General features: G+C 38.4%; 1 protein-coding gene across 1 annotated transcript in view; it reads left to right on the top strand.

Moving 5' to 3' along the window:
- Positions 1–329: 329 nt before the first annotated feature.
- The window catches only part of LOC132104282 (cyclin-dependent kinase 6-like), a 32,222-nt gene continuing 20,339 nt past the window's right edge, over positions 330–12,212 (top strand). The window contains exons 1-4 of the mRNA XM_059509640.1: positions 330–754; positions 2,171–2,499; positions 5,193–5,328; positions 11,721–11,888. Coding sequence (XP_059365623.1) covers positions 2,276–2,499; positions 5,193–5,328; positions 11,721–11,888 — 528 coding nt within the window. The 5' untranslated portion in view covers positions 330–754; positions 2,171–2,275. The remainder of the gene's footprint in view (positions 755–2,170; positions 2,500–5,192; positions 5,329–11,720; positions 11,889–12,212) is intronic.

Below are 12,212 nucleotides of genomic sequence, written 5' to 3'. Positions count from 1 at the left end.
AGTACAAAAGCCTTATTTTTAGTAACATGATTTAACATATTAAAGAATATCAACGGTACAAGATCCCTGCAAGTCCATTAGTGCAGTTGTTGATCAGGTAAATAAAAACATATGCATTCATTTAGAAGAGGCAATTTGTTGCTTCACTAGGCTGGATTTTCAGATCCACAAAGTTTCCATTAGATGGGCTGATGTTCCAATAACCTTTCCACGTCCCAGCTCTTTCCCCCGCGGTGATCCCGTTTTGACACCGAGACAAAAACCCAAAAAAGCAGTATGAATGGTGAAGGAGCGAGCAGGCAGGGAGAAAGCAAGAGGAGGCGGTTAGGCTTTGTAGTCGGTGAGGAATGCGGAAACACTCCTGCTCTGTGTCAAACTGCTCTGAAGGGGGTCAAGGCACATTCAGCCAGCGTGGGAAAGCGAGGAGGAGACCGAGCACACACACACACGCTGCATATTCCTGCATCGATGGGAAAACATAAAGGGGGAAGGACGGCCATAGCAGATCGATGAAAATCAGTCACTTTTTGTTGTCCACTCCGCTCTCTTGAGGGACTGATCAGACGATCTTTCACTTGATTTGCTGTTGCAGTGTGGCACTGCTGGGAGATGGGGCTTAGCGCGTGCACCATCGGACTACCTGTGTGGCCCTTTGCGAGGACACTGCACGAGCTGTGATGCGTGTGGAGACGGTGGGAACTTACTGAAGTTTATGAATGACGCGAGACTCTCCGGGCGGAATATAACAAACGGGGTAACTATACTGAGCAGACTCATTCACTTGCGTTACTTCTACTTTCAGTACGGGTGTTTGAATTCATGGGGCTTTGCGTGCACTCTAGATGGATTATTAGAGAAACGCGTTCATGTTTGAGTGTCGAAGCTAATGCATGCGCTTTAGGTCCAGCGTTTATTGATATGCACAGCTAAACAATGCAATCAGTAGACAACCACGTGCTCAAGGCTCGTGTGGCACAAAGAAGAGCAGGGAAAATTTTGTCATTTAGAAATCTCAGTCCGTTTATTTTTATTGACAATATGCGCACGAGTTAGATTACAAGCTTGAGTCTATTCCAGTCGTTTACTGTACGTTAGGGATACATGTGTTGACTCAAAGGTTAAAAAGTAGCCTATTTATGGATCAGTGACGTGAAGTTCTTAGGACAAAAATTAAATACCCAATTCATACAGAATTATTTGAATAGCCATTTTCTGTGATTAATATTTGTTCAACTTCTGAAGTAAACACTATTATGATTATTTACATTATATATACAATTTATGTGTATTTATTATTTAAAATAATTTGTACTTACTACATACATGTCTATATTTGTGTGGCTTAAAGTGAAATATGTCAGGGTGGTGTAACTGCTGAAATTGTAAAAAAAAAAAAATTAGAATTTAAAGGCAATTTTCTATTTTATTTATTTTTATAGTTGTAGTTTTTTTGTAGATTTCATTTGTTTAAAATTATATATATATATATATATATATATATATATATATATATATATATATATAAATGTCTGTCAGTGTGGTTTAACTAGCATGTATTAAGCCATTTTGTTGTCATGTGACAAGAAATCTATAAAAACAGGAAATATCACATTGAGGTCCGTGTAAACCCTTATAACTGGATGTAAAGGTCATTATTTTATAGCCAATACAATTAATAATAATAATGTTCAGGTCAAATCAAGAAACCTAAATAACTTTTTAATATTTTCTAACTCAAAAAATTAATAACAGTTCTTTAAAAATAATTAAGTTGTGTGTTCAAGCTGCAAATAGTTGATGGTTATTCACGTTTAGAGTCATTAGCTCGAGATGCTTTGTATGCTGTGAAACCAACGTGAAAACAGGCGTAATTCAAATAATTTGACACTTTAACTAGATATTTAAAAGATTTCTCATTTATATCACTTGGGACATCATTTGTCATTCACACATAGGCTAGGCCTATGCTTTATTATGTTGAACATCAAACGTTGATATATTAACTGGACTTTTTTTTATTTGGCGGTTAAGGCGGCTAAGCTAGCTTTGTGTATGTTGTATTTATGGTTTAAGCTACATGTCTGTTATCTTCAGTGCTTAGATAAGATTTGATTTAACTTTGATCACATTGGTGTTAACCTCTGCCTCCTTTTGTGCTCGCGCTCTACAGGCAGTGCACGTGCCAGCGCTGCTCTCCCAATAATGCCTTTGTGAAATATCCGCGCGCTCGTCACTTTTCGGGATTCCACCCATTACGCAGTACCCGTGAGAAAAAATGGACAAAGAGAGCTTGACCCAGCAATATGAGCCGGTGGCTGAGATCGGTGAAGGTGCATACGGAAAGGTGTACAAAGCACGGGATTTGAAGAACGGGGGCCGCTTTGTAGCGCTGAAAAGAGTTCGGGTGCAGACCGAGGAAGAGGGAATGCCGCTGTCAACCATCCGCGAGGTGGCGGTGCTGAGGCAGCTGGAGTCCTTTGAGCATCCCAATGTGGTCAGGTAAAAAAAAAAAAAGTGGGGGGATTGGTGGTGCTATTGATGAGGGGTGCATAATAACAAGTCTGCTTTGGGTTGATTATAAATGATGATATAATTTCTCTTGTTGTATGTATTTTCTGCAAGGGTTTAGGTTTGTTTGAAAGTAGATAACCTTGATATTATAATGTTTTAAAACATGATTAAAGGAGCGAGGAAGAAGACATTGCACATTAAAAATGTTTCTGTTAAGAAAAGCCTGGTGCTTCAATGGAAATAACTTTATTCCTCATATTACAGGTTTCATTTCCTGCATCTTTCTGTGGTCCACAATATGAAATATGACTGCTGTCATATACTTTTCTTGATATCAGAGGATATTATACTCAAAATCCTGTCCCTACTAGTTGTTAAAAAAAAACTTTTAGGTAGGCTATGTTGCAGTATGTTAAGTACTATTGGTCCTTCTAGTCAGCTGGGGTGTTCTGGTAATATGCAAAATAGGGGGTCAGATGTCATGTGATCTTATCCATAATACTCAGTGATCTATATTGTGTAGGCTTCCTAAGATGTTTGGGTAAAATTGCCCAAAAAATTGGTTCAGACATAGCCTATATCATGCCTATGATTTCCTGTCACGTCATTTTGCACTCAACAACCCTCGTTCAAGGGAGATCCCCTAAGAACTTAAAGAAAACTGAAACACTTATTTCCATTTAAAGATGGCTGCATAAGTTTGGTGGATTCGCACCCATCAGCTACTTTTCTTGCAGAGCATTATGCCCACTCAGTTTTCAGTTGCTGAAACAGCTCAAGTGTGGGGAGCTTGCTAATAAACTTGTAATAGACCTATATATTGGCTAATTTGAGATTACTGGCATTAGATGATAATCATCCTAACTTGGCCACTGAATTTTGTGAAAATATTATGTAAACATAATATATTTTAATTTGAGCCTTTTTACTGCATCCGTTTTGCTATATTGGTATCAGCATTTTCCTCTGATGTATTCATATCTGTCAGTGACTAGCCATAATGATAAAATGAGTCATCTTTCCTCAGAAGCAGAGCATCTCTGCAACATTATCTAGTGAACCAAACCACAGTGTCTTCTCTCTTTGCATTTAAGATGCGTATGTCTTCAAGGAACAGCTATTTGGCTTCGATTGTTTTGATAATTAGAGTGCTATTCGTACCATTGACACATGCACTGCTCTGACAATTCACCTTTACTGGTCAACTGAAACGATATCCATTGTTGACCTTTATGTGCAGATGTGAAACCATTGATGCACATATATCTGTGAGCAATCGGCTGCCTTTTTCAACTGTGAACAGATGTATTTTAATGACTTATCATCTGTCTCTGGCATCAAGGTTATCTTGTATTAATCTTGCAATGTGTGTTGATATTTTTAGCTTGGTGGCATATGAATGTCAAAATGGGTAGGTGGAAAGTCTTGATTTAGATCATCAATGACTCTGTCAGGGGAGTTCTTGTTCTGGTTCAGTAAACTGATGACTGAACTCATGTCATTGGCTGGCCTAGCTCAAGGTTTTAACCTTACCATGGACTGTTGTGCACTAAAAGCTGCTGAACATGTATACTTTAGTCTTTTGGCTAGACCAGACAAATTTAGCTGGTTTGTAATTTATCCATGGAGCAAATTCATCTTTTTCATATTGTTTTTCCTTTTGTTTTATCTTTTGCTCTAATAACAACAAGCTGTGTGACCTCTACAGGTTTGTCAAAAACCTGATGATCATGTTCTCCAGCATGATTTGAAATGTTCCGAATAGCATTTTGAGCTTCAATAGAAGAACATGATCAGTGTCCCGATTAGTGATCCAGAAATAGTGCATAATCTGAAATATTTCTTATTCGTTATACATCAAAAGCTTTATTTTTTTTACCTTCCAACTTTTTAAATCTTTTCATTAGGGTTGCAGACTTTTGGACCCCAATAGTTTAAGTATATGTGGGCTCTAAAGAATTTTTTTTTGTAGAGCGCAAGACATGAAAGCGAATGGAAGAAAATAGTTTTAAATGAAAAAACTGAACAGTATTAAGAGATGTAGGGGCCTGAGAATCCTATAGGGCCGTGTATTTGGAACGCAGTGAAAGTGCAGGCAACTTCTCAGTGCTTATAATGAGAATATTATTCATGCCATATGTTTTGCTGGTTAAGAGGCTTCATTGTGGAGGCACAATCTGGATTCCAGCAGATGCGTTTCCTGGAGGTTCCGTTTATGATGTCATGGGATCGAGTAACATTACCATGAAAGATTCTTTTTGTAGATTACAGATATTTGACTTTGTCTTTCACTAAAAATCCTGGATAATTCATTATCTTTGCAAGCGAAACCAGGCAATTAGAGAACTCCTCCCCTTCTGTCAAATATCTTATCTTGTGATAGAGCATGCATCTGTGTCCTTGAAGAACAAGTAGGAGTTTCAAGTTTTTGGCCATCTTGCATTGAGATGATGCTATGCTGACAGGTCAAGACAATGTTATTTTGAGGACAATGTCAGCTTGTCTTGTTCAGAAGGTTTCTGCTCCATTAAATTTATTGCAGATTATAGTGTAGAATTTGCATGATCTATTTATATGTATTCTATGATCTTGTCAAATACTAAATATACTAAATAAGTAACAGAGATCACTCAGACAGCTTTTAATGAAAGCATTCTTGATTATGTCTTTCCCTTGTTTAGGTTGTTTGACGTATGCACAGTTTCCAGGAATGACCGGGAAACCAAACTTACTTTGGTCTTTGAGCACGTGGACCAAGATTTAACCACATATTTGGAGAAAGCACCTGATCCAGGAGTGCCTCCTGAAACCATAAAGGTACCATCACACCAGCAAATTAATCTCAGTATTGACAATCAGGCAAAGAAACAGTAACGTGATGCCTTCAGCTGAGAACTTTTATAAACAAACCCTTTTTGCGGTTTAATGCACATTTTCAATGTAAATCCTGGTCTTACTGTGCACGATTCATAACTGTGTTTATAATTATTGTGTTTTATAGTATTTTAATTAAAATAAATCATTTGCTCTGCCTCTAAAACGACTTTCCGTTTTTGCTGATGTCATGAATTACAATATGTTTCAACCACAATATGTTGACTGTTACGGATAAAACAAGATCTTTTCTTTAATTTTACTAGTTGAATATCCAGTTTTATCTTAAATAAGTCAGGGTATGGAAGTAAACAGGATTATGCATAACATTTAACACTGACCTTAAGCTGTAACTGAAAAGAATGAACTGATACCGCAAACTGAGGGAAATTTTGAAAACCTTTTGAAATTTAAAACCTATAATAATAACTTGTGTTACAGGTAAGCATGTTTTATGGATGCTTAATTCAAGCACAATTTCATTTCAATGGTCCATATAATTTTTCAGTAGGTATTCTTATTTAAAAAATATATATATATTATAATAAGGATTTTTTATTTGTACTTTGAGACCCTGAGCAAAAAAGCAGATGAAGGAGGGTGCTCCCTCAGATCACATAGTCCTGTCCTTTTGATGGGCAGTGCATGTGGTGGATGGGCTTCAAATTAAAGGGCTGGGTGCCTGTGTGCCTCTATTTTCATTCAGCTCTGGCTTTCACTAAAGATTGGCCAGAGGAATGTTGCTTCAGTGTATGTGAGTCTGTAAGTGTCTGTGCATGCCAAGAGTTTGTGTATGTTAGTGGCCTCCCTCTCAGCCTTTCACTAGAATGAACTTGTGGACTGCAAAGGGCTTCCTTAAGGGGCAATCAGTAATTCAGGCCAGATATCATTTTCATTAGTCTAGAAATAAACCTGGTGTGTGTCCTGTATCACTATCCACTTACGTTAATCCAGAAAGCTTTCAGCGGAAATGGTGTTGTTTTTTTTGTTGTTGTCCAGATCATCTACTCTGCCGTAATCTATTTTGACTTTTCCCACATGGGAGTCTTTCAAATCCATTCATCATATTTTGCTACCTCTCCGCCTAGGACATCTTACATTGATCTCTCTCTTTGTCACTTGTGCCAAATTAAAATAGAAACAGTAGCTAAGAAACATTTGAAAAGTTTAAAAAGTGACACCTAGGGGTTTCCTCTGTAAATTTTGTATATCATTAAGGAAGGATTGTGTATCAAGAGGGACTTTTGAACGTAACGCAGTCTTGGTTTGAATCTCTGTTAGATATAAATATGTGGTTTCTTTGCATTTTCCCCAGTGATTGATTGTCTGTTAGACCTTAAAGACCTAATTTAAAGGATTCTTTAAACTGATCAAAAACTGGTTCTGTTAATCATTGATTGGTTGAGAGCAATTCAAACTTACTGGCTTTGGAAATCAGCGAGCGTGGCTCATTATACTAAGGAAAACGGCGTAAATAACGTGCGCTTTTGTGCAATCAGAACAGCGTTTTTTTTACAGCGTCCTGTGGCAAGCGACATTAAAAGTAGTGCTTTTTACAAACACTAAAATGCTGTTAAATATGGCATTTTTTTAACATTTACATGTGTTTTTTTGACGGCGTCTGCTATCAGAATGGCATATTTGATGGTGCTAATGCTGTTTTAAATACCGTAAAAAACAGCATTTTGTATGTAAATTCGATTTACCTATAGCATATATCTGATTCTTTTGGCTTGCCATACTTTTAGGAATCATTGTGCTTCAACAGTCAAATCGGCACATATTATGTTAAACTGCCCATCTTGTCTTATGACTGAAGATAAACCGATAAGAAAGAAGTGTATAAATAAATTGGATCCCTGGTATAACCTGGCACCAATCAGAGGCTGCATTTTTATGATGTCATCATGTAGACGTCTTACAAACATTTTACAGTATTTTAAAACTATAAAAATACAAAACTCTGTGTTGATACAAAATACGAAGCCATTTTCATCAACCCTATCAAATACAAATTACAAAATACTATTTTGGATTTGAAATACGTATTTGAAATACATGTATGATAAATACTGCCCATCCCTGTGTATCATGAAATAAAATTACTCGTATAGTGAAATAAGATCTTGGTAATATTTCATATAATATAATCATATTTTTCTTCTAATTAAATGAAAGATAAATGAAAATGAAAAAAGTCTTATTGATCAAGTCACAAATGAACAGATAATTAAAAAAACATTATATATATTTATTAAATATATAATAAAATGAATAGTCACTTATGCTTAATTTATGCAATACACAGTCTTTCAGAGTCTGAATATTTTAACCAAAGAGCTCTTGAATATGCATTAGTGAGACTTCATTCTGTCAGGCCGCACAGACATCAGATAACAGACATCAGTTGCAGACCCTCCCAAAGATGCCCAGCAACCTTATTCACCACCCTCCTAAGGACACCAGATTGCAGAGGTCCCAGCCTCCACCCCATTCCAGCCCCCAAACTGCCCACTTCTGCCGCATTTCAGACCCACCGCATGCTAATTGATGAGAGAGGCCCCGGGAATCAAATGAGCTGGAAGGAGATCAAGGGGCTGGCCTTGCATTGGGGAGAGTGGCTAGGCTCTCCGGCCCGCGCCTTCCTGAGGCCTGTCTCTGGTCCATAAAGGAGAGCCTAATGAAGCATGGGGAAGGAATTACACTAACGCTAACTGGCAGATGTCCTGCATTGTGCCAGGGTACAATAAACAATATGGCTGCCTCTCATGTATTAGCATGAGAAAGGGGGGTGCCTTCTGGAAGCTCTGTTTTGACTGCTGTTTTTGGGGAGTTTTCTTTTTTTTCTTCCACTCTCTCCTCTGCTTTTTTTCCTCCCTTTTTCCAAGAAGAGGTACTTTAGGACAGGTGCTATCTTAGGACAGGTGCTATCAAATCTTTCCTTTGTTTAGAGTCTGAATGCCTCTCAGCGAAGCCTTGTTATTTCAGGTTGGTTTAATTTGAGGCATTAATGTTTTGATTGTAAATTACGGTGCCTCTGTTGTGTGAATAGCATGTTACAACAAAGAACTGTCTTTAAAGAATCATTCAGATTCCTCCTGTTAGGTTACTCCTTTTGAGATTACAATGTGAGATTGTATGACAGGTATATCAAGGTTGATTTTCCACTAAACTAAAGTGCTTTCCAGAGTATCATTTAAGCAGATCACTCATAATTGAACGCTTAAATTAATGTTAATAAATAGGAGTATCTTTACCCACCGCATTCTTTAGAATTCAAAAGGTATCTATAATTTGTAAATGAAGTAACATTTTGTATTTATAAATTGAAAATTTGGGATAATTATGCTCTATCAATCAAAGGAGTGGGGTTGGTAAGATGAAGTGAAGGCCAAGCTGATATTTTAGCAGCCATTACTCCAGTCTCCAGTATCACATTATCCTTCAGAAATAATCCTAATATGCTAATTTTGTGCTCAAGAAACATTTCTTATTCTCAGTGTTGAAAACAGTGGCACTGCTTAATATTTTGTTTGATGAATAGAAAGTTTAAAACAACAGCATTTATTTGAAACATAAATTTTTAATGTCTTTATTGTCACTTTCTGAATAAATTTAATTTATTTAAAACAATCTTACTCATATAATATAAAATATTATATTCAGCAACCAATTTACACAATTAAACAACACAATCTGCAGATTTTCCTCTAGAAACAGCACTGAAAATGAGCACAGACTCTGTTTGTCATGATAATTAGATACATAACACGTACATAAAAGGTACACATGCTTCTTAAGGAGATGATATGCGTATTTATCCTCGGGTTATGCTTCTGACTCAGTTGTGTACCTTTCCCTTTCTTTTCACCTTTGTCTTAAGGAAAAATTGGGCCAACCGTGGGCCATTTTAGACCAAAACAGAGAAGCTGGTCATGGTCAAGGTCATGGCTGGATGGGCATTCAGAAAAGCTCCCTGTTTATAATGGCTGCCTGACTCTAACACACACACGTTCCCAGTGCAAGCCCCCAGTGCACACATTGTGAGGACCTCCATCCCCTTCCCCTCGCCTGGTCTGACTCGTGCCGTTTGCTGTTTTCTGCTTGAGTGTGCACCCCATTGTTCCAGTGATTTTAATCACTCACCAGCTGGTCGGGGATTGAACAGTGCTGCAGGCTCAGATCCATGTCACTTGTGAGGTCTTGGCAGCGAGTTTCTCAGGGGTAGGCTGCCACCGCTTGACACCACTGCTTTGGAACAAGTTAAGCAGCAACTGTGAGCAAATGCTCCCCCAGCCCGAAGACTTTTTCTATCCCTCTTTACAGATTGCCCTATTTGTTTTTTATTTTCTTATCTGTTTGCCAGTTAAACCTTCTACAACCATTATCGTCAATTTCTACCGAAGGAAATGACAGTTAGGTTGTTGTCTTTTCTCCCCACCTTCTTTTTGTGCGTGTTGCTGTGTGTGTTTTTCTTCTTTTGCTTGTTTGTTTTGAAATTCAGTATCATGGTCTGATTTCATATTGGCCCTTAGGCAGAACGATACAATTCACAATTAGCTGTGATCCTGGGACAGCTGCAGGGAAGCAAAGGCCTACAGAGAATGAGGCTTATGGCTGTATGTCTTTCCTGCTCTGCCATCATGTCGGTTATCAACATCTGCTATAATTTAGGTTTAAAGGCACATGCACACTGTTTCCCTCCCCTCAACCACACACACACACACACACACACTCACCTGCCACTTTATTAGGTACACCTGTTCAATTGCTTGGTTTAACAAATTGCTAATCAGCTAATCACGTGGCAGCATCTCAATGCCTTTAGGAATCTAGATGTGGTGAAGATGATTTGCTGAAGTTCAAACCAAGCATCAGAATGAGAAAGAAATGGGATTTAAGTGACTTTGAACATAGAATGTTTGTTGGTGCCAGACGTGCTGGTTTGAGTATTTCAAAAACTGTTGATCTACTGGGATTTTTACGTATAACCATTTCTGGTCCGAATGATCCGAAAAATAGAAAATATCCAGTGAGTGGCAGTTGTGTGGACGAAAATGCCTCGTTGATGTCAGAGGAGAATGGGCAGACTGGTTAGAGATGATAGAAAGGCAACAGTAACTCAAATAACCACACGTTACAATCTAGGATCTCTGAATGCAAAACACGTCGAACCCTGAAGCAGATGGGCTACAGCAGCAGAAGACCACACCGGGAGTCGCTCCTGTCAGCTAAGAACAGGAAACGGAGGCTACAATTTGCACAGGTTCACCAAAATTGGACAATAGAAGATTGGAAAAATGTTGCCTGGTCTGATGAGCCTTGATTTCTGCTGCGACATTCAGATGGTAGTGTCAGAATTTGGCATAAAGAACATGAAAGCATAGAACCATCCTGACTTGTCTCAATGGTTCAGACTGGTGTTGGTGGTGTAATAGTCTGGGGATATTTTCTTGGCACACTTTGGGCCCCTTAGTACCAATTGAGCATTGTTTAAATGCCACAGCTGACCGGAGTATTGTTGCTGACCATGTCCATTCCTTTATGGCTACAGTGTTCTGATGGCTACTTCCAGCAGGATAATGCACCATGTCACAAAGCTCAAATCATCTCAGACTGGTTTCTTGAACATGACAATGAGTTCACTTTACTCAAATGGCCTCCACAGTCACCAGATCTCAATCCAGTAGAGCAGCTTTGGGATGTGGTGGAATGGGAGATTTGCATCTTGGATGTGCAGCAGACAAATCTGCAGAAACTGCATGATGCTATCATGTCAATATGGACCAAAATCCTTGAGGAATGTTTCCAACACCTTGTTGAATCTATGCCACAAAGAATTTATGCAGTTCTGAAGGCATAAGGGGGTCCAAGGTGTACCTAATAAAGTGGCCAGTGAGTTTATATACTGTGTGTGTGTGTGTGTGTTTGTGCTCTTGTTTTTGTGACATATCAGGACACAACTCTGTATAATGACATGGGTATGAGACAGGTATTACAGGGAGAGGGAGACTTATGAGGACATAACCCATTTTTTTCAAAACGCTTATAAATCATACAGAATGAGTAAAAATGCACAAAGTTTCCTGTGAGGGTTAGGGTTAGGTGTAGGGTTGGTGTAGGGCCATGTAATATACAGTTTGTACAGTATAAAAACCATTACGCCTAAGGGATGAACCCACTTTTCACAAAAACAAACGTGTGTGTGTGTGTGTGTGTGTGTGTGTGTGTGTGTGTGTATCTTGATATTAGTCCATTTCAGTTTTTTTTTTATCCACTTCAGGTTATTAAAAGATATTTGGAATGACTCCGGTCTTCTGGTTTTGTTTTGGCAGGATATGATGTACCAGCTGCTGCAGGGTCTGGATTTCCTCCACTCTCACCGTGTAGTTCATCGAGATCTTAAGCCTCAAAACATTCTAGTCACCAGTGGAGGACAAATCAAGCTGGCTGATTTTGGTCTAGCTCGGATCTACAGCTTTCAGATGGCTCTTACTTCCGTGGTGAGTAATGGGGTTGCACAAGTGTCTGAAGCAGCACAGTTTTTTTCATAAATATCATATTATGTCATAAAAATGCCACACACACACACAGGTGACACGCGTCAAACATTTATCTTTGTAGCCTGAAGTACAGTACATGTTTTTGAAGTTGTCTTAGTAGCTTTAGTAATGTGACATGCAATCATACATACAAATAGATTCCTTGAGACCGATATGGGTGATGTCCAATCAGATGTAGCACTGAAAGACTACCTGTTAGACATGTGCCTGAAAACAAGCGCATAATGTGTAAAATGAAACCTGCACAGGTTGTACCGTGACTTT

The sequence above is a fragment of the Carassius carassius genome, chromosome 25 (assembly GCF_963082965.1).
Source record: "Carassius carassius chromosome 25, fCarCar2.1, whole genome shotgun sequence".
Classification (NCBI taxonomy): Eukaryota; Metazoa; Chordata; class Actinopteri; order Cypriniformes; family Cyprinidae; genus Carassius; species Carassius carassius.
Note: the sequence above shows the minus strand (reverse complement) of the source record. Positions and strands in the feature narration are given on the sequence as shown.